General features: G+C 43.3%; 1 protein-coding gene across 3 annotated transcripts in view; it reads left to right on the forward strand.

Annotated features, from left to right (window-relative positions):
- Positions 1-6,081: 6,081 nt before the first annotated feature.
- nfatc3a (nuclear factor of activated T cells 3a) overlaps positions 6,082-26,289 on the forward strand; it is a 77,678-nt gene continuing 57,470 nt past the window's right edge. For 2 of the 3 annotated variants that reach the window (XM_041895330.2, XM_041895331.2), the window contains exon 1: positions 6,082-6,533. In XM_041895330.2, the coding sequence (XP_041751264.1) occupies positions 6,443-6,533 (91 nt within the window). In that variant the 5' untranslated portion in view covers positions 6,082-6,442. Of the gene's footprint in view, positions 6,534-16,286; positions 16,983-26,289 lie in introns of those variants that run through there. The other variant, XM_041895336.2, reaches the window with a different exon arrangement.

The following is a 26,289-nucleotide window of genomic DNA, read 5'->3' on the forward strand; positions in this document are numbered from 1 at the left end:
CGTCGCAGGAGATGACGCGTTGCAGATTGAATAGAACGGTAGCCCAGATAGAAATACAATATATAGAATGGACATTTAAAAATCATTGCTCTCCAGTTGTTGTTTTTATGACATTTTTCTGTTTAGAAAGTATGTTAGATGTTATGTACATTATGGAAAGTTTTTTAATAGTACATGTCGGCTACCCGTGTAGTACTAGAATGGAACAGGGTAGAATATATGGGCCAACTTCCATCCACAGTGGGATCAGTGTTATATTCTCTGTGTTGTGTTAATGTATTATTGTACTTGAGGACAACTTGAGTTTGGCTGTGTGGATTGGAGACAGCCAGCCAAGTAATTATTGTGTTTCAATACTGGGTTAATTGTTAAATTCAATTATGCATGTATCTGTCTTCAGACCATTTTGAAATTGATCCTTACTAGTATTGTAAAATGTTGCTGTGTTTGTATGTGTGTTAGACTAGTTTTATGTGCTTGTATCCGTGCTGTGCCATTATGATACATGTACTAAATCGTTATTGTAGCCTATTGTACTGAAGAGCCACCGACAACCTGTGGACCTTTTTTGGCATTCTAAATCCCCAGCCCATACCTGTTTGAACTATTTTATATTAATTTATAATAAAATCTATATTTTGTGATAACTTTGTGGTGACTTCCAGGACCAGTGCCCAGTCAGGTCTTCTTTGAGCCTGCCGACCTAAAAGAACATACTTCATCAAATAGAATAGACTTGCACACAAAAAAAAAACAAGGAAGTCATACAGTTATTGAACTTCTCTCCAACCTAGATTTTACATTTCCATTTTTGTCATTTAGCAGACTGGGCACTGGTCCTTACAGTTAGTGCATACATTTTTTTATTTATTTTTCATACTGGCCCCCCGTGGGAATCGAACCCACAATCCTGGCGTTGCAAGCGCCATGCTCTACCAACTGAGCTACACGGGGCCATGTAGATCAAAGCCAATGTGAGAGTACAACCCACGTGATGAGCTCACAGCTCTATTCACCCTGGACCTGATGATGAAGATTGCCTCTGATGATCTCTGTGGTTCAGTAATCACTGATCTGTCACCAGTATTGATCCCTCATCAGGCACAGTTCCCATGCTCTGAATGAACGGTTGTCTGATTGATTTCCTGAGGCGTCAGATCACATGTACGCTGCCAGTAATAGGGTGTCACGTGTTGACTGTTAGTTCAAGCATTGGGCAAAACCCTGACATTGCTATCCAGAACAGTACTGGTGGAAAAAAAATAGGAAAAATAGAAGAGCTTTGACAGTATTAGAGAGAACTACGGGAAAGAAGTGAGCAGTGAGGAGAGGCGAATAATGTTGGGTCTTGATTGGTTTTGTTGTTGTTCTTTCAGTAAACAGTGGAGGGCAGCATACATCAAGGATGAAGACCAGTAAGTCAAACCCGTAAACCACAAAACCTGTCATATGCTCCACTCGATACCTATCCTGTGTATGCATTTTACACTAGATCTTCTTCAGAATTTTAGTGCCAATTTCTCTGCCAATTTTTCCGGTATTCTTTTGCATGATGAATAGGCGTCTACATGTAGCTATTTTCACTTAGGTGTTCAATCAAAATGCCTTTTACTGTTATACTCAGTTCAGTTATGTTCCAATATTAAATAGATACATTGTTGTCATTTGCTTTCTTGTGGTTTTGTATTTGAATAAAACAAGTAGGCCTAAAGAAAATAATTTAGAATTCAGATAAAATACATCTCAAATAATCCTGTCTTCTCCGATATTTGGAAAGTTAGAAATAGGCCTCATTCCTCATCTTGTGAGGAATTCGGACAGATTCTTGTGCAATATAATAATAACAGTCAATATTTAAGCCATATTATGGCGCATGTCAGTCAAGGTGATGTATTGAAGTTCAGTGTGCTATGCTGTGCAGAAGCTCAAGCCTCAATCCTTGAAAGAGAGCGACACACACCTCTCTCAAACACAGGACAAGTGAGGGGGTAGAGGGTTTCTTTTTTCCCTCACAACTTTCTTTACGAGAACTTAATATCGTTAACCACATCCACACCCTCCCACACAATTTGTGTACATTGTGTTCTTTATCTTCTCCCTTTAAAGGTCATCTGAGAAGATAAGAGGCACACATGTAACCTGAATTAAGCAGCAACAAGTAGTGGGTCTGGAGACATGCTCTAACAGCATTGTACTCATGCAGACGTCAATAAAACAAATAATAACCTACCATACAAAAGAGAATGCATACAAATCAGTGTTTACAGTGTAGGACATGTTGTGAGGTAGGCAAGTGCTAAATCTGTTATTCACTTAATAAATCTTATTGGAATATTTTTTTGAATATGGTGTATTAAAACTGAACATCCAAAATAACTTTTTTGAAATAAGATCAGAGAACTTCGGTTAGTAAATCATGTTATTTCTCTATTTTGGTCACATAGCAACTTTGTACATAACACCCTTATCCTATATAAATGCGATAATTTCCCAATAATATCAATATTGCAGCTCTAAAAAGCACTGATTAGTTTGTTGCCTAACGTATCAAAGCAGAGGGTTATGCTTCAACACCGAATTGTCTTTAGAATTCAACTGTCATTTCAAAATTAACTCAACCATGACTGTCAAGGTAACATATCGATAGCAGTTTTATTAGTATGATCTCAAACAAGTATATTTTGTGATGGAATTCAATTTCGCCAGGTGATGGCATACAGTGAATGTCAATGAGGGTTACATGTAGTGAGTGCTTTTGCTTGGAAATTTAGACCACAGGAAATGTGACATTGCTTTCGCATGCATGTGTGAACTTCAGCGTCTGTACGCCCACATACGTCAAACAAAAACATTCTCTTGTTTTTTTCTTATCTTTGCTGTATATGTTATTTTTCACGAATATTCGATAAGAGGATTTTGTGTATGCAAGTGTTCTGTCTCATTGCACCTCAGATATCTGCAGATTTTTAATTTTTTAACTCTTTTGATATATGACCAGTATTTTCTCTATCAGAGGATGTTTGTATGTTTCCAATGAAACTGTTGCATAACTGAGCAGAAATAGGCCAGCATCACTACTGGAATATATTCCCCTAAACTCCACCAGATATGAATAATGTCCAAGAAGAGTTATCAATTAATGATTTCTGTAGGTTTTAAAATGTCATATTCGTGTACTTACTGTATTATCGAGGAGAAATGAGCAGTAAATGACAATTCCCTTTGATGTCTGTTGAAGTATAACTAGTGCGTGCATATGTCATATAGAGTCAGACTTCGGCACTTAAAGGTTTCCATTGTTGAACGATGTAATCCAGTATGAGGGGACATTCAACTGTCCTCTATGATATTATTGGACCTCTCTGGTGTTATTGAACCTCTTTGGTGTGATTAAACTTCTCTGGTGTTTAAACCTCTGATGTTACTGAATCTCTCTGATGTTATTAAACCTCTCTGATGTAATTGAACCTCTCTGATGATTTTTACTGATTGAGCAATTCATTTGAATGATATAGAAATTAATATGTAGCTATGTATTGCACCATGAGGTGCGATCATGTTAGGAGAATGTCCCTGTTTTACATATTTATATTGCAGTATCTTTAACCAATAACCAACAAAACTTTTATTGTTGCACTTCCAGTACAACAATAAAAGCTACAACAATACAGAGGCTTAGGGAAGGCTGATTTGCTGGTGTTGACCAACATAAAAAAATTAAAAATAAATAATAATAATAATAATAGCCGAAAACTTGGGAGGGGACAAATAAAACCAACCGCCAGTTGGGGAACCCTGCCCTATAGACTATACATATATTTTTTCTGGCCTGCAGATCAAATAAACCTTTTGACCCTTTCGTGTTGAGCAGATTTCACAATCCCTTTAAATGTATCACTGCCATCCATTCTGTGCATCATTAGATTAAACCAAATTAGAGACAACCTTCAACCCTTCTCTCTTAACTAGATTTTCGTGGCGACAGTCCAGCACTGATTGGGCCGTAATAACACGATGCACTCCTGGCCTCTAGAGCCCTCAGTCACCAACAAGTTACAGTGTACACACTGATATATTTATATATATATATGTTTATATATATATATATAATCATAATATCTAATCATATTTATATATATATATATATATATATATATATATATTAACTTTATCTGGATGTATGCTTAAAGATGATAACAGTGAATGAAAGTTGAGGGTCACACTATAACAATTTTAGTTTTAGTTTTATATATATATATATTCAAGAGTGCAATGTACAGATTCAGTCAAAAATAGTACAATAACTTTAGCTCAGATAGAGACCGGCACTACTGGGATTCAACTGGTTATTGCAGGGTAAATCTGATGGTAGAATAAATAAGAAGTAAATCCAGCTGCTTAGAGAGTTGTTCCTCCTGATAGTATCAAGATTTGACCTCTGCCCCTCTGTGACCCAGCCATCTACTCATGTAAAACTATATTGGATCAACACTAAGGGCCTTCCCTAAGCCTCTGTATTGTTGTAGCTTTTATTGTTGTACTGGAAGTGATATATATATATATATATATATATATATATATATATATATAAATATGATTAGATATTATGATTATATATATATAAATATATCAGTGTGTACACTGTAACTTGTTGGTGACTGAGGGCTCTAGAGGCCAGGAGTGCATCGTGTTATTACGGCCCAATCAGTGCTGGACTGTCGCCACGAAAATCTAGTTAAGAGAGAAGGGTTGAAGGTTGTCTCTAATTTGGTTTAATCTAATGATGCACAGAATGGATGGCAGTGATACATTTAAAGGGATTGTGAAATCTGCTCAACACGAAAGGGTCAAAAGGTTTATTTGATCTGCAGGCCAGAAAAAATATCTGTATAGTCTATAGGGCAGGGTCCCCCAACTGGCGGTTGGTTTTATTTGTCCCCTCCCAAGTTTTCGGCTATTATTATTATTATTATTATTATTATTATTATTATTATTATTATTCTTTTTATGTTGGTCAACACCAGCAAATCAGCTCCACGTGATTTTAATTGTGGAAATCTGTTTCAAAGTATTCCCACGCATAATAGAGAGATACAGTATATGTGATCATATAAAAATGTAAGCAAGGTTTGAAATGATTATGTTTAAGTCAAATGTTATATCTGTTTGGGCTTCTTGTGGTCAATTTGCAGTCTACAAATTATTTATAATTATGTTCCGGCCCACTGACCATCCGCTCAAGAAAAAATTGGCCCGCGGCTGAATCTAGTTGATGATCCCTGCTATAGGGTATAGGATATATTGAACTAATCACCAAAGCAATGCATTCCAGGAAAGTGTGATGGCCTACTTAGTATAAGAACAGATTTAAATTCTATTGCATATGTCACAGACTTTATCACCGACATGCAGAATTATTGCATAGACCGTGGGGCAGTCTGTTGAATTCCTACAGTCCAATAGGCAACGTGAACACAGAACATTTAGTTAATTGAAGCCAGCATGGTCCGTTTTAACTGTAATTGTGTCCGGCAGAGATGTAGGCCAATTGTATATGAGAGCCTACATACGTTCAAAATAGGGATTGAGAAATTATAAATGAAAGGTCAAAAGGAAAATTTAAAAAAATGTGTGATGATCTCAGATAAAGTGTCACTTCATTCTGATTAAATCAGAGTAGGACAGCAGTTCTGTACATCTGGATAACTTTATTATTCGCTATAATAATGTAGGCCTAATAATAATTTCCTTTGCCACTGTCCATGTTGACGCAATGAACTTCAATATGAGATTTAACTACATATCCCAGGAGCTCTTGCCAGCCTTATCCGTGTTTGTGCGTGTGTGTGTGAGATAAATGTTTACTGTTCATTTCTGATTGTTTATTTCACTTTTGTGTATTATATATTTCGCTTGCTTTGGCAATGTAAACATACTGTATGTTTCCCATGCCAATAAAGCCCTTTGAGATGAATTGAGAGACAGAGCGTGCGTGCGCTCTGTTGTGTACCGGGGTTTGCTGACGTCACTGCTGGAACTGCCCTGTCACGCGCAGTTAGTAAAAGTTGGGATAGAAGGCGCTCGAGTGAGAGAAGAGAGTCAATTTTACAGACAACCTTGTCTGTCTTGTTGACACCAAACTGCGATAAATCAACTTGACGTTCGCAAGGACAAAAGAGTAGACTCGCTGTAGGACAATCAAAAGTTTAACGATCATTTTATTACCAAACGTCGCCGGGGAGGAAGAATAATTTTTGGATTTATAATCAAGGAAGAAAAACTAGTTCACGCGGGTCGATTGCTCGTTACAATTTTGATTTGCTAAATAAAACAAGTTTTGTTGTTTCAGTTAACGTTAGTTCTGTAAATGTTGTGACATTTAAAATACTATTTTGCATTAGCCGTCGTTCGAGTGACGGGTGAAGCCGAGCTGTCAACCCCGATGACTACTGCAAACTGCACTGGTAATGAGGAGCTGGACTTCAGGCTGATCTTCGGAGAGGACGGCCAACAGCAGTCGCTAGGCCCCGCAGGTTAGAATTTTCTCTTTGCCGCGAATACCCTGTAAACTTCTCTTGACGTAGAAGACTGCACAGATACAATTACATTGCAAACAACAAGAACATTGCAGAAGCGGCATTGGTTGCAACAGCGTAGCTAATGTGAACAAGCTAGGGAATTTTCTGGCTGCAGAAAGTAGAATAAGTAGCCTAAACATCAACATTCGTCTTATTTCTATTTTTGTATGCAATTACACACGGACTTTTCACACAGTTAAAATATGGGGTTTTAGGAACGTGAGCCTACACAACAAACAAGCGCGCGACAGCAGCTGTCAAATAGCTGTGTCCTCATGCTAACTAGCTAATTCCCACAAAAAGTTGCAAAACTGTACTAAATAATGTATAAATAATATATTTAAATACTGCAGCACATGCTGAAATGTATGTGGCTTTTAACATAAAGAATAATGTAGCTAGCTAGAAATATATTTCAAAAGAGTAGCTTGGCAGCTGATTAGCTAAGATAGGTAGCTCACGAAAGGACACAGCTGTCAGTCATTCAGACACCTATAGCTTAGCAAGAATGCATTATACCTGCCTATCAGCTCTACTTGTTTCAAATATTCGCTCCAATCAATGCATTTTATTATCGATTAGCCTTAAGAAAACGAATTGAATAGGTTTTAAACAGCAATGCCAAGAACTTGGTAGCATTGGGAACGTCATATTGTAAGAAAGTTGACCATGCATGCATGTACAACTCTTCCACTTGTAACAAACTTGTTAGTGGTCCTGCAAGAGATGTTGATCATAATACTGAATAGAACTTAAAAAGTACAACAATTAGACATAAATAGCAATATAGTGAATGCAATAAATTAGTTATTAGTAATACAAGCAAGCAAATATTCTATATATTTTCCTGCTTAGTTTAAATGTTTGTCTGTTATTGTATTTCTAAATGACCTTCTCAGAAATTAAGAGGTTATTACATCAAGTAATATTACTGCCTATAACTATTTATTTGTAATGCAGATAAATGTGTAAGGTGTATGTTTAAATAAGGGTATTTGGTACGTTGACTATGCAGCTTGACAAAACACCATTACAACAATAAACAACACAATAAATGAAACTGAATTAATAAACTGAAACGATACATTTCCCAGTATATAAGACATCTCACAACCTAGGCTATACAGGTTTTTTTGTGTAATGTCTTTGGCCAAAAAGTCCAAAGACATCCAATAACCGTGTCACCCTGCTGCCATTTCAATCATCTCTGCAGATTGTGCCCAGTTTGCTGGCCACAGGGGCCCAATCCAGTATTTGACTCTCACAAATAGAGGTGTGTGTGTTTGTGAGAAGGTGGTGGTTCATATCAGCATCTGTCAGTGTGACCAGGTGTGCAGAGAAAGAACCAGATCTGTGGAATTCTGGTGAAGCATCATGCAACAAGATTCTATTTGTGTTTTGTTTGTGTATTTTGGACGGTTGTTTTGGAAACATGACTAGACAAGGGGTTTAACCATTCTGAGACAAGAGAAGACAAGCAAGCTGCCATTCATTCATTCATTCATAACCACAGATCTAGGAGTTCCATGCTATTTAAAAAAAAACATCTCTCTTTCACCTACAGTTGAAGTCGGAAGTTTACATACACCTTAGCCAAATACATTTAAACTCAGTTTTTCACAATTTCTGACGTTTAATCCTAGTAAAAATTATCTGTCTTAGGTCAGTTAGGATCACCACTTTCTTTTAAGAATGTGAAATGTCAGAATAATGGTATAAATAATTATTTATTTCAGCTTTAATTTATTTCATCACATTCCCAGTGGGTCAGATGTTTACATACACTCAATTAGTATTTGGTAGCATTGCTTTTAAATTGTTTAACTTGGGTCAAACGTTTCGGGTAGCCTTCCACAAGCTTCCCACAATAAGTTGGGTGAATTTTGGCCCATTCCTCCTGACAGAGCTGGTGTAACTGAGTCAGGTTTGTAGGCCTCCTTGCTCGCACATGCTTTTTCAGTTCTGCCCACAAATTGTCTATAGGATGAGGTCAGGGCTTTGTGATGGCCACTCCAATACCTTAACTTTGTTGTCCTTAAGCCATTTTGCCACAACTTTGGAAGTATGCATTTGGAAGACCCATTTGCGACCAAGCTTTATCTTCCTGACTGATGTCTTGAGATGTTGCTTCAATATATCCACGTAACTTTTCCTCCAAACATAAAGATGGTCATTATGGGCAAACAGTTCTATTTTTGTTTCATCAGACCAGAGGACATTTCTCCAAAAAGTACGATCTTTGTCCCCATGTGCAGTTGCAAACCGTAGTCTGGCTTTTCAATGGCGGTTTTGGAGCAGTGGCTTCTTCCTTGCTGAGCGGCCTTTCAGTTATGTCGATATAGGACTTGTTTTACTGTGGATATAGATACTTTTGTACCTGTTTCCTCCAGCATCTTCACAAGGTCCTTTGCTGTTGTTCTGGGATTGATTTGCACTTTTCGCCTCAAAGTACGTTCATCTCTAGGAGACAGAACGCGTCTCCTTCCTGAGCGGTATGACTGCTGCGTGGTCGGATGGTGTTTATACTTGCTTACTATTGTTTGTACAGATGCACATGGTACCTTCAGGCGTTTGGAAATTGCTCCCAAGGATGAACCAGACTTGTGGAGGTCTACAATCTTTTTTCTGAAGTCTTGGCTGATTTCTTTTGATTTTCCCATGATGTTAATCAAGAGGCACTGAGTTTGAAGGTAGGCCTTGAAATATATCCACAGGTACACCTCCAATTCACTCAAATTATGTCAATTAGCCTATCAGAAGCTTCTAAAGCCATGACAACATTTTCTGGAATTTTCCAAGCTGTTTAAAGGCACAATCAACTTAGTGTATGTAAACTTCTGACCCACTGGAATTGTAATACAGTGAATTATAAGTGAAATAATCTGTCTGTAAACAATTGTTGGAAAAATTACTTGTCATGCACAAAGTAGATGTCCTAACCGACTTGCCCAAACTATAGTTTGTTAACAAGACATTTGTGGAGTGGTTGAAAAACAAGTTTTAATGACTCCAACCTAAGTGTAAGTAAACTTCCGACTTCAACTCTAGCTAGAATTCATGCTTGGATTCTGTGAAACTAAGAGAAGCACAACTGGATACTGTTTTAATTCAAACCCTGAATTCTGTGTAGGGCGAATGCATCTTCCATTTTATCTTGAAAGCTTGATTACCGGTTTTCATTAAATAGGGCCAATGTCTGCAGAGTTAGACAGAGTTAAGCCTAGCTCTGCCCTTTTCATGAAGCTATGGCAAAACTATGAATCCAAGGCTTGGCTAGTCCTCGCTCATCCACAATCAATTTTTCCCTAGATTATAAGAAGACTAATTTGGAGACGAGTAGGAAAAAGTGCTTTTGGAATAAGCGTAGGAATAAAAGCGCCACTGTGGTTTTAATCTGGTTGGACTGTGTGCCTTGGCCTGTATGGCTAGTGCCTGTTCACATTAATAACTGGAGTGGAACACGGAGACACAAAACCAGAGTAACGGTGAATTGAACGGTATGGCACCAAGTTGAATTGCTCTCTCTCTCTCCCTTTCTCTCTCTCTCTCCCTTTCTCTCTCTCTCCCCCTCTCTCTCTCTCTCTCTCTCTCTCTCTCTCTCTCTCTCTCTCTCTCTCTCTCTCTCTCTCTCTCTCTCTCTCTCTCTCTCTCTCTCTCTCTCTCTCTCTCTCTCTCTCTCTCTCTCTCTCTCTCTCTCTCTCTCTCTCTCTCTCTCTCTCTCTCTCTCTCTCTCTCTCTCTCTCTCTCTCCCCTAGCCTCACTCACACAAGTCAGGGCTCGCTAGAACAACCTGGAGCACCTCTATTTCCTTCATTTTTTAAAATGTTGTTGCTTGAACTAGGCTGCTCTCAAAGAATTGGGCTATTATGTGATTATTAATGGGCTTTCCTCAGAAAAAAAAAAAAAAGTAACTATGAACCCAGAAAAATAGCACAGCAGATTCTCCATCCTCTCAAATAGAACAGTACGCTATACCCTAGTTATAGGTAGTGACAGACATTTTATTCTATCAGTCACACTGAATCCCGTCAGTAAGGTATGTAGTACCCAACTGTTTGTTTACATAGCCTAATTGAATAGTAAACATTAGTGTAAGAACTATTGTAAAAAACACACAAACCTATGGAGTCTAGACACACCCCATTTGTTAACTTTTTAATCTGACCTCTACCGCAGTAGGTCTTACCTCTGTGTATAAACGTGTGATTAAGAAGACTGCACTGTGCCACGCTTGGTCTCTCTCTCTCTCTCTCTCTCTCTCTCTCTCTCTCTCTCTCTCTCTCTCTCTCTCTCTCTCTCTCTCTCTCTCTCTCTCTCTCTCTCTCTCTCTCTCTCTCTCTCTCTCTCTCTTCCTTCCCCCAAAGGCGTTATTGGCATGGGAAACGTGTTTACATTACCAAAGCAAGTGAAATAAACAAAACTGAGAAGACACAAAACAACAGATTAGAATTTAACAGTAAATATTGCACTCAAAAAGGTTTAAAAAAAGATAGACATTTGTTCTATTTTCAGCTATGTACAGTGTTTTAGCAATGGGCAAATAGTTGTAGTACGAATAGTAGGGGAAGATAAATAAACAGATAATATATTAGTGGTATTTATAATGTTGTTTGTGCTCCCTTTTCTCATGGCAACGGGCTACACATCTTGCTGATGGGATTGCAGACAGGTATTTTGCCTAACAGATATGGAGTTTATCAATGTTTGATTTGTTTTGAAATGCTTTGTGGGTGTGATCTGTGGGAAATATGTCTCTCTAATGTGGTCATACATTTGGCAGGAGGTTAGGAAGTGCAGCTCAGTTTCCACCTCATTTTGTGGGCAGTGGGCACATAGGCAGACCTGGCTCTGTGATTTGAAGGAGTCAGGCGCAGGAGGGTAAATCACAGAATACAGAGTTAATTCCGTAGTACACAGTTACGCTGGATAGCGTCAACAGTCCAGTGCGCAAAACAGGCACACTGGAACAAATACAGCCACACAGGGAAAATATACCCCGGCAATACAAAGTACAGGTAGCTCCACCGAGCTACACTCATCTCACATGAAACAATCACCCACAAGGACAAGTGGGCAGAGGGAACACTTATACATGTACTAATGAAGGGAATATGAACCAGGTGTGTGTAATTGACAAGACAAGACAAATGGAATGATGAGATTGAGCGGCAGTGGCTAGAAGGCCGGTGACGACGAACGCTGAAGTCTGCCCGAACAAGGAGGGGAGGCAGCTTCGGAGGAAGTCGTGACCGTACCGCCCCCCCTTGACGCGCAGCTCCAGCAGCGCGCCGACCCCGGCCTCAGGACAGTGTGGAGCAGGGCGAGCCGGATGGCGACGGTGGAAATCAGGCAACAGGGAGGGATCGTGGATATCCCTCAACGGGACACAGCACCGTTCCCCCCACCCAATGCCTCGAATCCAGGATGGTACGGATGGAGTACGCTGGGGCCCCCTTCATGTCCAGAGGAGACGGAGGGACCTCCCGCACCTCAGACTCCTGGAGTGGACCAGCCACCACTGGCCTGAGGAGAGACACATGAAACGAGGGGTTAATACGGTAAACGGGGGAGTAATAACCTATAGGTAACCTCGTTAATTCTCCTCAGGACTTTGAAAGGCCCCACAAACCGCGGGCTCAGCTTCCGGCAGGGCAGGTGGAGGGGCAGATTCCGGGTCGAGAGCCAGACCCGATCTCCCGGTACGAAGACCGGGGCCTTACTGCGGTAGCGGTCAGCGTTGGCCTTCTGACAACGCACAGCGCATTGGAGGTGGACGTGGGCAGCGTCCCACGTCTCCTCCGGGCGCCGAAACCAGTCATCCACCGCAGGAGCCTCGGTCTGGCTCTGGTGCCACGGTGCCAGAACCGGTTGGTAACCTAAAACACATTGGAATGGTGTTAGGTTAGTGGAGGAGTGACGGAGAGAGTTCTGGGCATATTCGGCCCATGGCAAGAACACCGACCACTCCCCCGGCCGGTCCTTGTAGTAGGACCGCAGGAACCTACCCACATCCTGATTTACCCATTCCACCTGCTCATTAGACTCGGGGTGGAAACCAGAGGTCAGGCCTTCCAGACCTCGGATGTGAACTGGGGACCTCAGTCAGACACTATATCCTCTCGTACCCCGTAGTGCTGGAAGACGTGTGTAAACAGGGCCTCGGCAGTTTGCAGGGCCGTGGGAAGACCGGGAAGAGGAAGGAGGCGGCAGGCCTTGGAAAAGCAGTCCACAACGACCAGGATGGTGGTGTTACCTTGGGAGAGGGAAAGATCAGTCAGGAAATCAACACTCAGGTGAGACCATGGTCGTTGTGGAACTGGTAAAGGTTGTAACCTACCCGCTGGGAGGTGCCTAGGTGCCTTACTCTGGGCACACACCGAGCAGGAGAACACATACACCCTCACGTCCGTAGCCAAGGTAGGCCACCAGTACCTTTCGGTCAGGTAGCGCACTGTACGACCAATACCTGGGTGACCAGAGGAGGGTGACGTGTGTGCCCAGTAGATCAGACGATCACGGATAAGAGCAGGCACGTACTGCAGCCCAGCTGGACACTGAGGTGGATATGGCTCTGTGCGTAACGCTTGCTCTAATCCGCGTCCATCGCCCATACTATCGGTGCCATAATGCAGGAGGCTGGGAGTATGGGGGTGTTGTCTCTGGGCCTCTCCTCTGTGTCATACAGCTGTGACAATGCCTCTACCTTCACGTTCTTCGTACCCGGGATGTATGATAGTTTGAAATCAAACCGGGTGAAGAATATGGCCCACCTGGCCTGGCGAGGATTCAGCCTCCTCGCTGCCTGGATGTACTCCAGGTTACGGTGGCCCGTTCAGACGAGGAAAGGGTGTTTCGCCCCTTCGAGCCAATGCCTCCACACGGTCAGGGCTCTGACAACAGCCAACAGCTCCCGATCACCAACGTCGTAGTTCTGCTCCGCCTGGCTGAGCTTCTTAGAGAAGAATGCACAAGGGCGGAGCTTGGGTGGCGTGCCCGAGCGTTGAGACAGGACAGCGCCTATCCCTACCTCGGACGCATCCACCTCCACTACGACAGTAGTGATGGATCGGGGTGGGCCAGAACTGGGGCTGAGGTGAACAGACCCCTCAGGTTACTGAAAGCCCTGTCAGCCTCAGCAGACCAGCGGAGCCGGGACGGCCCACCCTTCAACAGAGTATAAAGGTCATTTTCCAACAGTCGGGTCAGCACTTTGCAAACCAGGGACACGTGCTCGGCACGCGTAGTGGAATACACCAGAATGTCATTGTTGTAGACCACTACACCGCGACCAAGCATGTCCCGAAACACCTCGTTCACAAAGGACTGGAAGACGGATGGAGCATTCATCAAACCGTAGGGCATCCCCGGGTATTCATAATGCCCCGTGGTTGTGCTGAATGCTGTCTTCCACTCATCCCTCTCTCGAACACGTACCAGGTTGTACGCACTCCTGAGATCGAATTTGGTGAAGAAGCGCGCCCCATGCATTGACTCGATCACTGAAGGAATGAGGGGGCAAGGATAACTAAATCTTATTGTCTCCTTGTTCGGTGGTCGATAATCAATTTTTCTTCAGAAAAACGAAACTTGAGGAGGCTGGTGAAGTGGAAGGACGTGTATATACCCCTGGCGCAGGGACTCGGTGACGTATGTTTTCATAGCCTCTGTTTCAGCCTGGACAGGGGATACACATAACTCCTGGGAGGTACAGCGTCTACCCGGAGGTTTATCGCGCAATCCCCCGCCTGATGAGGTGGTAACTTGGTTGCCTGCGTTTTAGAAAACGCGTGCGCCAAATCGAAGTATTCGGGGGTAATGCGCACGTTGGAGGTACTGTCTGGACTTTCCACCGTGGTTGCACCAACGGAAACACAGAGACACCTACCCTGACACTCTCGCGACCACCACGTGAGAACCTTCTGCGGCCATGAGAAGGTGGGGTTGTGGAGTGCTAACCAAGGGATACCTAATACCACAGGGAAAGCAGGAGACTCAATAATAACAAAAAAAGTGACTTGCTCGCAACGGGTCTAGTGGGAAATCATGGTGACTGGTGCTGTAACTTCCCTAACAAAACTGGACCCTAATGGTCGACTATCGTGCTCTCGTGGGGAGTGGAATGGATAGGGGAACTAATGAAATGCCTAAACTGTGTGAGATGCCCTGTCCATAAAGTTCCCAGCTGCGCCTGAATCGACTAGCGCGTTACACTGGGGAACTAACATGTGTTCAGGAAAGTAGATGGGTAGGGTACAGTGTGCAGCAGAGGGCTCTGAACGAGTGTGGGTGTTCGATACCTGGGGTGATGCGTGAAATGGAGCGGCAGTGGCTAGAAGGCGGGTGACGACGAATGCCGATGCCTGCCCGAACAAGGAGGGGAGGCAGCTTCGGAGGAAGTCGTGACAAAGACAGGCTATGGCGGCCACTCTCAATAATAAGGCTATGCTCACTGCGTCTGTACATAGTCAAGGATGTTCTTAATTTTAGGTCAGTCACAGTGGTCAGGTATTCTGCCACTGTGTACTCTCTATTTAGGGCCAGATAGCGTTCCAATTTGCTCCGTTTTTTGGTTGAGTCTTTCCAGTGTGTCAAATAGTTATCTTTTTGCTTTCTCATAAATTCGTTGGGTCTAATTATGTTGCTGTCCTGGGGCTCTGTGGAGTCTGTTTGTGTTTGTGAACAGAGCCCCAGATCCAGCTGGCTGAGGGGACTCTTTTCTAGGTTCGTATCTCTGTAGGTGAGGGTTTTGTTTCTCTCACTCTCTCTCTCTCTCTCTCTCTCTCTCGTGATTTGTTGTTCAGGAAATGTAGTTCCCTTTGAAGTGAGGCATTCCAGTGAGTGCTGTAGTGAAAGGCATTAGCCTAACTCAGTCAGTGCTGAAGGGTTTTCCCCCACTACTGTAGGCCTACAACTGTGTTGAATGGAAGAGGGAAAGTCCTTCAAATCTAATAACAATTGACAGAATGTTCAACTCTACTGCCAGGATTAGGCCTAGGCTGTAGTCGAAAGTAGCAACCTGTCATTTTGACAAGGTTATTAATTTAAAGGCATATTCACTTCTCACTGAAACTTGAGAGTAGTGGGAATAGGCTATAGATGTACTGTAATATGGTTGCTTTTTTTTCTTACGATATTTAAGAAACACATTGTTACTCTTTTTCTATCCCTAGCTAGTGTGCTCATGTGGTATTGAGCGAGGCTGTGTACAGTGAAAAGTGAAGACCTAACACCAAACCTTTTTAGGGCCTTTTGACTCTGTCTGCCTTCTCATCCTTCCAAACTGTCATGGCCATCTGACACAAAAGGTGTCATAGAGAAGGTGGCTGGAGGTAAGGGGTCATGGACACAAGTAAGGCCCCATTGGGTGGCAGTCTAGAGGTGGTGTCAGTGAGGGGGTAATAGTGGGTTGAACAGTATGAGTGTGGTAGAGGGGGAAAAGTGTCTCTCTCTGGGTTGTAGAGGAGTAAGGCCTAGCAGATACAGTAAAGGTGTCTGGCACAGTGCCCAGACATGCCATGTGGGCTTCAGATGGCATTGCAATGACAGAGGGGAGCGGGGCAGTGGCCGGCTCTCTCCCTCCCTGCTGTTAAGGGGAACAGGGAAAGGTTCTGTCTCGCTCTCTTTCTTTTCTTTCTCTTTCCCTTTTTCAAGCCTCCGTTTTTGTCTCCTTTCTGTCTCTTTCTCTGTCTTCTGGTCCTTTTTCTCTCACATCCGGCGGCCTGTCTGGCAGCTCTGGGTCTGTCATCATCATACCACCTCAGAGCTGTGCAAGCCTCAACAAGGACCATGCATGCTTCCTCTCTTCTCTTCTCCCTCCCTCCTCCCATGAAGGATATGGGAGACCACAATTTGTTTCCGTCTAAGAGAGAGCCTGATCTAGACTAATGAAATCTCCAGATGTTGGTAATCTTGGCGTACACTAACTGTAATCAGGTTTGATTTGTCATTGGTGTAAGCTTGTACATCGGTTGACATGTTGGTACGTTATAGAGTGGAATTTGTACAGAGTTTGATGTTGTAATGTAGTATTGCATCATAGCTAAAACCCAGTGAAGAAATCAACTAAGTGACAGTCTGTCATTTTTTTGAGGAGATCTGTTGCTCTTGACTTTTAGTTTGTTCTTGTGCTTGCCCCAGCTTCATCTGTCTGGACTTGACTCCTGGCTCTGTCTGTCTCAGTCGTGGGAAAGACTGAAATTACATCGCTCTCATGGTGGACTATTTTGGGCTCTCCGAGAGAGTGGCAGAGGGCAGCAGGCGGCAGGTTTCAGACAGCTCTGTTAGATCAGGAGTCCCCCAGCAGCAGGCAGGTCTGAAGCTGTCCAGTCCACAGAGCAACACCGCTTCACCGTTACCGTTTAGCGGGAGCTAGGAGCGGAAGAATGTTGTGCGCCACGTCAACAGGTGAGTGACTGTGTGTCCGACTCCCAGACTCTGGCCAGATGTGTGTGTTGTGGGGGTGTAACCGGCTCAGATGAGGGACTGTGTCTGTGTTGCAGGACCCTTACCAAGTGTGTCTGGAAGACTAACAATGTATCAAGTAAAACATTACAAAGCATTATTTAGTTTTCTCTCATTTTGTAAAGTTTTCCTATGTTTGTGAAAAATGAGTCACATTCATGCCTATAACCAAGGTTCAACTGAGTGCTGTAGACTTAAAGCTGCAATCTGTAACTTTTTGGGCGACCCGACCCAATTCACATAGAAATATGTGTTATAGATCTAATTCTCATTGAAAGCAAGTCTAAGAAGCGGTAGATCGGTTCTATGTGTGCTATTTTTATGCTTCTCGTTCTTTTTTTATTTTATTTTTATTGTATTTATTTTTTAGTCATTTAGCAGACGCTCTTATCCAGAGCGACTTACAGGTAGTGAGTGCATACATTATTATAAAAATAAAATAAAAATCATACTGCCCCCCCGTGGGAATCGAACCCACAACCCTGGCGTTGCAAACGCCATGCTCTACCAACTGAGCTACATCCCTGCCGGCCATTCCCTCCCATACCCTGGACGACGCTGGGCCAATTGTGCGCCACCCCATGGGTCTCCCAGTCGCGGCCGGCTACGACAGAGCCTGGATACGAACCAGGATCTCTAGTGACACAGCTAGCACTGCGATGCAGTGCCTTAGACCACTGCGCCACTCGGGAGTTCTTAAGTTTCTTTTTTGCGTATTTCACTTTCAGTTTTATACACCAAATTCAAACAGCTGAAAATACAATATTTTTGTTTATGGAAAATATATTTCACAGAGCTTTAAATAGTACAATGATTCTCTACACTATACTTGCTTGTTTTGTCACATAAACTGAAATTAAGCGAACTATTAGAACTTTATAATAATAATAATAATAATAATAATAATATGCCATTTAGCAGACGCTTTTATCCAAAGCGACATACAGTCATGCGAGCATACTTTTATTTTTTTGTGTATGGGTGGTCCCGGGGATCGAACCCACTACCTTGGCGTTACAAGCGCCGTGCTCTACCAGCTGAGCTACAGAGGACCACTTTAGCAACCAGGAAATGGCGGAGCAATTTCTGCATAGTGCACCTTTAAACATACTATAACTACTAATACTACAGTTTCAACTGCTGTGTATTGTACTCTATGCAGGACCCCACATGTTTAAAGGACATTAGGTATTTGGGGCATATGTAGCCTATCTCTGTTCAGTGGAGCACACAGCTTAGAGTGAGAGGGTTTAACAGTTTGGTAGCCAGCAGTGAACCCTGGTTGGATTAGCTAACACTTTGAGGAGATGTGGGCTATTTGGCCAGGTGGTGCCCCCACCCCCTAACCCTCCAGAGTGGACAGTGTGGAGCTGAGCTGAGGGGGTCTGGCCAGGAGGAGCCCTGGTCTGGAGTGGTGAGAGAGATGTTTGTTTCCCAGGGTGAGGCACGAACAGCTATGTGTGGCATCTGTCTACTTTAAATTGAGTGTAACTGAAGCTACCACTGGCCATGCTGCACTGTATCAACATTCAGGGGAAGAAGAGAGAGAGTTGTTGAACTCTTGCATTTCGGTTTTTCCCCCCTCCCTGTCCCTCTTTTAGGAGGCGGGGCGTAGCTGTATTGCACTGGGCTCAGTAAGAGCTGCTGCTGCTGGATCCCAGTTTATTCTAGGCTGTGCCTCTAAGCCCTGTTTCAGTCAGTGGCTACTCTGCCCCACCTGTTTTGAGCCCCACCTGTTTTGCATGTTATTTTGGCATTAATACGTGTCACATATCAGTTTGCAACAATGTATTACTATTATTATATTTTTTTACAAATTAAGCCGCATACAACCATAGACTCTTTTTTGCTTTCTTGAGTAAGGCAGCTCCAAAATGCAGGTGTTTCAGCCTAGCTCTGCTTTCTGTAGTGGTGGGGCAGCCAGCGGAAAATACGGAGTGTAGGGGTTGGTAATGTTCTCTAGTTGCGCTGTGATTGGCTCAGTGTTCTGTCACTCATGAGGACACTACTTCACCACCAAATCTAAGGGTATAGCTCGAAAATTCAAGCCCCTTGGGTGCTGCCATAGAGTTACATTAGAGGTACCCATCCAAGAAGGCACAAGATCATTGCCCACAGATAAAATGATGTCAAATCACGTTATATCTACAGCAGCTTTGATTGGACTGATCATGTCAACATCATACTTTCAAAATCTTAGCTAGCAAGCTAGCAGTCATCATCATAAATCAAGTCAACAATCTACTGGCAAATCCTTTTTAATCCTTGTCATGTGAAGATAAATAATGAAGAGAAATTATAGATAAAACGTATCGGTGCTCATTGGCCATTGGACATAAACATTATGCCCAATATTGGCATTACCCTCTGCTCTACAGTTGTTCTCAATTCAACATACATTTATTCTGTTTGGATATATTTGATGATGGTGCATCATTTGATTTGAAGTTAACTAAAAAACATTGAACGTTTTTTGTTTCTCACAAAATGTGTGGGAAAGTTTGGGCTTGTGATCAATTTATGACCTGTCAACTTATTTCGATATGGTTTGATGTCAGTAGCCTGTTGATGAGTAACACTTTCTGATTGTTTGGGGAAAACCATGCTACTTAGGCCTACATTTCAGTGTAGTTAATTTGCGTAACATGATGATGCAAGCCTTCTACAACTATCTGTGTAGTGTCTAGTGGAGAGGGGGCCTTTGATAATTAAATTAAAATAGCCTTGATGAAGCTAATGTGAAATATAAATGTCAGTTTGTTTATCTACCCTCTGGCATTTAACATGGCCTTGTGGGTGTGCAGAGAAAGATCTCAGTGATTGAGCAAGGGTTCCCTTCCACTTTACAAGCCTCCAGACAGAGGCAGCATGGCCGTATCTCCACCCAGGGACACTGCACTTCCTTCTCACGGTCCCGAAGGTCCCCCTCCACCTCTTCCTTCTCCACTCCATGGTTGCACAATTTACTCTGAGGGCCAGCAGCTTACTGCTGCTGTTACAGTTGTGTAATTAAGCTGAGAGGAGGAGGGACATCATCACTAGTGACTGTGACTGGGGAGGAGAAGGATATTACATACAGTATTATGATGTTATTACATATTATATTCCTATTATACTGTATGATAAATAATACATATTATGATATGAGTCTGTTAGGGTCTCTGGGCTGAGACAGGATGTAAGGGATGCTGAGATAGTGAAGGACTCCTAATGCAGTAGGCCTTTGTCTTCATCTACTGAGCTCCACCTTTAAGTTGTTTTGTCAACTGACTGTGTAACAGTTGTTGACAGAGTTTTTTATTTATAGGAGACAAACAAATATTGTTGTCGAATTTCAATGTGATTACTTAGCACTAAGAGGTGTGCGCACATTCTGGGGCCACCCCATCCTTTCACACTGTATTTTGGCAGTTAGATAATATACCTATTCAGTTCAGTCTCTCTGCACTTTCCCAGTTTGCAAATGTCAACCCAGATTTCTCTCTCATGTGCACAGTCACAGTTATTCTCTCACTCCTGCACAGTATTTCTCTCCTCTCTGCTCTCTCCCTCGCTTTCACTATCCTCTCTCTCCCTCGCTCTCTCCCCCCTGTCTCTATCCCATCCCCCCTCTCTTTCTCTGGATCAGGCATATGCACAGTCAGCCTGGACAGGCATATTGTTTAAATGTCACCCTGGCTGGGATGTGCTGTGAGCAGAGCAGTAGCCACTGATGTTATCTATCTGCCCTGGGTTACTGCAGGCCGCTGGGCTGTGTTAGCGTCATTACTGCGTTTGCGGCTCAAAGGACAATCATCTAATATACTGTAGCTAGGGGTCACTGCTCATACTGCCTGACCACTGTTAACCAATGGATGCAGCTTGCAGTTTGACAGTCAGTGACCAACCACGGTTAACTGTATAAAGCCTATTGGTACATAGACAACTGGATAAATATATGTGATGTGAAAATATAAATACCTAGGCCTATATAAAAATAAAACATAACATTTTTGCAAAAGGGAATTCCCTGTCTTATGTGACTAATATTAAACTGATGAAATAAGTAAACTAAAATGAGTTTAAATGCTATAGTAGGCTATATGAATAGCCTTTGTCTGTGAACCTATTGCACTGGGGGCTTTTTAATTCAGGTGGCCACTCTCATTGTTTATCCTAATAATGTTATCATTGCATGAGATGCTTTATTTATCTAACAAACGTGTTCGCGTTAGCTAAGCCAGCCATCAGGTTCATTGGGCCTCGATGGTGCCGGATGTACTACTTCATACCGTTTCAGACCAACATCAAAAGTATGGATTATATCCCTCACGCTCCGCATAGGTTGAGTAATAACAACATCAAAGTCACGCCAGTGCGAAGCCTACTATCCTATCAAATCTTCTATCAAATAAATGCTAGATTAGGCCTACCTAGACCTGTACTGCACAAGTTATGTACAGCCCATCACAAAATGGAGTGGCAGGTAGCCTAGCAGTTAGAGCGTTGGGCCAAATCAAATCAAATGTTATTGGCCACATGCGCCGAATACAACAGGTGCAGACATTACAGTGAAATGCTTACTTACAGCCCTTAACCAACAGTGCATTTATTTTTAATAAAAAAGTAGAAAAAAACAAAAAAGTGTTGAGAAAAAAAGAACAGAAGTCAAATAAAATAACAGTAGGGAGGCTATATATACAGGGGGGTACCGGTGCAGAGTCAATGTGCGGGGGCACCGGCTAGTTGAGGTAGTTGAAGTAATATGTACATGTGGGTAGAGTTAAAGTGACTATGCATAAATAATTAACAGAGTAGCAGCAGCGTAAAAAGATGGGGTGGGGGGCGCAGTGCAAATAGTCCGGGTAGCCATGTTTAGCTGTTCAGGAGTCTTATGGCTTGGGGGTAGAAGTCTTTTGGACCTAGACTTGGCACTCCGGTACCGCTTGCCGTGCGGTAGCAGAGAGAACAGTCTATGACTAGGGTGGCTGGAGTCTTTGACAATTTTGAGGGCCTTCCTCTGACACCGCCTGGTATAGAGGTCCTGGATGGCAGGAAGCTTGGCCCCAGTGATGTACTGGGCCGTACGCACTACCCTCTGTAGTGCTTTGCGGTCGGAGGCCAAGCAGTTGCCATACCAGGCGGTGATGCAACCAGTCAGGATGCTCTTGATGGTGCAGCTGTAGAATTTTTTGAGGATCTGAGGACCCATGCCAAATATTTTCAGTCTCCTGAGGGGGAATAGGCTTTGTCGTGCCCTCTTCACGACTGTCTTGGTTGTTATCCTGGCACCACATGGCCAGGTCTCTGACCTCCTCCCTATAGGCTGTCTCATCGTTGTCGGTGATCAGGCCTACCATTGTTGTGTCGTCGGCAAACTTAATGATGGTGTTGGAGTCATGCCTGGCCATGCAGTCATGGGTGAACAGGGAGTACAGGAGGGGACTGAGCACGCACCCCTGAGGGGCCCCCGTGTTGAGGATCAGTGTGGCAGATGTGTTGTTACCTACCCTTACCACCTGGGGGCGGCCCGTCAGGAAGTCCAGGATCCAGTTGCAGAGGGAGGTGTTTAGTCCCAGGATCCTTAGCTTAATGATGAGCTTTGAGGGCACTATGGTGTTGAATGCTGAGCTGTAGTCAATGAATAGCATTCTCACGTAGGTGTCCCTCTTGTCCAGGTGGGAAAGGGCAGTGTGGAGTGCAATAGAGATTGCATCATCTGTGGATCTGTTGGGGCGGTATGCAAATTGGAGTGGGTCTAGGGTTTCTGGGATAATGGTGTTGATGTGAGCCATGACCAGCCTTTCAAAGCACTTCATGGCTACAGACGTCAGTGCTACGGGTCGGTAGTCATTTAGGCAGGTTATCTTAGAGTCCATGGGCACGGGGACTATGGTGGTCTGCTTGAAACATGTTGGTATTACAGACTCAGTCAGGGACATGTTGAAAATGTCAGTGAAGACACTTGCCAGTTGGTCAGCACATGCTCGGAGTACACGTCCTGGTAATCCGTCTGGCCCTGCGGCCTTGTGAATGTTGACCTGCTTAAAAGTCTTACTCACATCGGCTATGGAGAGCGTGATCACATAGTCATCCGGAACAGCTGGTGCTCTCATGCATGCTTCAGTGTTGCTTGCCTCGAAGCGAGCATAGAAGTGGTTTAGCTCGTCTGGAAGTATTGTGTCACTGGGCAGCTCGCGGCTGTGCTTCCCTTTGTAGTCTGTAATAGTTTTCAAGCCCTGCCACATCCGACGAGCGTCAGAGCCGGTGTAGTACGATTCAATCTTAGTCCTGTATTGACTCTTTGCCTGTTTGATGGTTCGTCGGAGGGCATAGCGGGATTTCTTATAAGCGTCAGGGTTAGAGTCCCGCTCCTTGAAAGCGGCAGCTCTACCCTTTAGCTCAGTGCGGATGTTTCCTGTAATCCATGGCTTCTGGTTGGGGTATGTACGTACGGTCACTGTTGGGACGACATCATCGATGCACTTATTGATGAAGCCAGTGACCTGATGTGGTGTACTCCTCAATGCTATCTGAAGAATCCCGGAACATGTTCCAGTCTGTGCTAGCAAAACAGTCCTGTAGCTTAGCATCTGCGTCATCTGACCACTTTTTTATTAACCGAGTCACTGGTGCTTCCTGCTTTAGTTTTTGCTTATAAGCAGGAATCAGGAGGATAGAGTTATGGTCAGATTTGCCAAATGGAGGGCGAGGGAGAGCTTTGTATGCGTCTCTGTGTGTGGAGTAAAGGCGGTCTAGAGTTTTTTTTCCCTCTGGTTGCACATTTCACATGCTGGTAGAAATTAGGTAGAACTGATTTAAGTTTCCCTGCATTAAAGTCCCCGGCCACTAGGAGCACTGCCTCTGGATGACCGTTTTCCTGTTGACTTATGACCTTATACAGCTCATTCAGTGCAATCTTAATGCCAGCATTGGTTTGTGGTGGTAAATAGACAGCTATGAAAAATCTAGATGAAAACTCTCTTGGTAAATAGTGTGGTCTACAGCTTATCTAAGATGGTACAGTGGTGAGCGTGTGCCAGTTATGAAAGGTCGCTGGTTCTAATCCCCGAGCCAACTAGGTGAAAAATCTGCCGATGTGCCCTTGAGCAAGGCACTTAACCCTAATTGCTCATGTAAGTCGCTCTGGATAAGAGCGTCTGCTAAATGACGTATATGTATATGTATATGTATATATATACGTATATGTATATGTATATAAGATACTCTACCTCAGTCGAGCAAAACCTCGAGACTTCCTTAGTATTTGATTTTGTGCACCAGCTGTTGTTTACAAATATACACAGACCGCCACCCCTTGTCTTACCGGAGTCAGCCGTTCTATCCTGCTGATGTAGCGTATAGCCCGCTAGTTGTATGTTGTCCATGTCGTCGTTCAGCCACGACTCGGTGAAACATAAGATATTACAGTTTTTAATGTCCCGTTGGTAGGATAACCGTAATCTTAAATCATCCAATTTATTCTCAAATTATTGAAGATTGGCTAATAGGATTGATGGGAGCGGCAGTTTACTCGCTCGCCATCGGATCCTTACAAGGCACCCCGACCTACGTCCACGATATCTCTGTCTCTTCCTCATGCGAATGACGGGGATTTGGGCCTTGTCGGGTGTCTGTAGGATATCCTTCGCGGCCGCCTCGTTGAAGAAAAAATCTTTGTCCAATACGAGGTGAGTAATCGCTGTCCTGATATCCAGAAGCTCTTTTTGGTTATAAGAGACGATGGCAGAAACATTATGTACAAAATAAATGACAAATAATGCAGAAAAACACACATAATAGTACAATTGGTTAGAGGGCTGTAAAACGGCAGCCGCCTTCTCCGGCGCCATTATTTTATCAATCAGTTGCCAAAAGTTCGCTGGTTCAAGTAAAATGTGTCAATCTGTCGACGTGCCCTTGAGCTGTACTAATATGGCTGACCCTGTAAAACAACACATTTCACTGCACCTATCCATTGTATGTGACAATAAAACATCTTTAAAACAAAATATTTAGCAATTTTCTATTTCTATATATCTCCTTTGCTATTTTTGTCTCGGTCTCTCTCTCCCCCCTCTCTTTCCCTCCCCCTCTCACACACGTAGCCGACATACAGAGTTCAACGGGAGGTTTGAGGCATCCCCACCCCTCCCCCCTCTAGTCAGCGTTGAGGGCCACAGGTGTAGGCCAGCCCTACTAACACTAATATACGGTACAGTATGTGTGCCGTGTGCGTCACAGCCTCTGTGTTTAGAAATGGGGGCAGGTGGCCAGCCAGGCAGGCAGCTCAGTTCTTGGAAAGGCAGAACAGAAAGGAAGGAATTAAATGTCACTATTCAGGGAGTCACTATTGTCTGATAATGATGATACAGTTGAAGTCAGAAGTTTACATTCACCTTAGCCAAATACATTTAAACTCAGTTTTTCACAATTCCTGACATTTAATCCTAGTAAAAATGCCCTGTCTTAGGTCAGTTAGGATCACCACTTTATTTTAAGAATGTGAAATGTCAGAATAATTGTAGAGAGAATGATTTATTTAAGCTTTTATTTCTTTCATCACATTCCCAGTGGGTCAGAAGTTTACACACACTCAATTAGTATTTGGTAGCATTGCCTTTAAATTGTTTAACTTGGGTCAAACGTTACAGACGGTAATAATTATACTATTTGCTTATTAAAAATACTGCTGCAAAACGTTGAGGGTAGATAGATGGCCTTTTATTACAGTAAGTAACAGGAATGATGGGCTAGAAATTGACTGTTCTTTATGTTATTTCAGAGGTGGTTGGAGGGCTAATAGTAGTCAATACCAGTCCTGCTTCAGTCAGTGAGTCCACCAGTGTTCCAGCCCCTGGCTCTCTGTTAGTCAGCAGCTCTTGAGGAGAGTAGAAAGTAGATCCAGGCCCTGTACGAAGCCCAGTGTGCAGGAGGTCTAAACAGAGACGTGTCTAATCAACCTGCCTGGACACACAAAGGGAACCCAGGGTTAGGTTACTACTGTTACCTCCAGCCCTCACACACACTGACTGAACCCTGTGTGGCGCAGGTGGCTCTGGAGGACAGGTAGAGTGCACGTACGTACGCACTGACTCGTGCATGAGCGCACGCACACACAGCACAGGTGTAGCAGCACAGAGAAGAAGGGTCAATGAAAGAGCAGTGCATGGTGATGGATTTGTCACCAGAGAGAGAGAGAGAGAGAGAGAGAGAGAGAGAGAGAGAGAGAGAGAGAGAGAGAGAGAGAGAGAGAGAGAGAGAGAGAGAG

This window comes from Coregonus clupeaformis, chromosome 15 (genome assembly GCF_020615455.1).
Source record: "Coregonus clupeaformis isolate EN_2021a chromosome 15, ASM2061545v1, whole genome shotgun sequence".
NCBI lineage: Eukaryota > Metazoa > Chordata > Actinopteri > Salmoniformes > Salmonidae > Coregonus > Coregonus clupeaformis.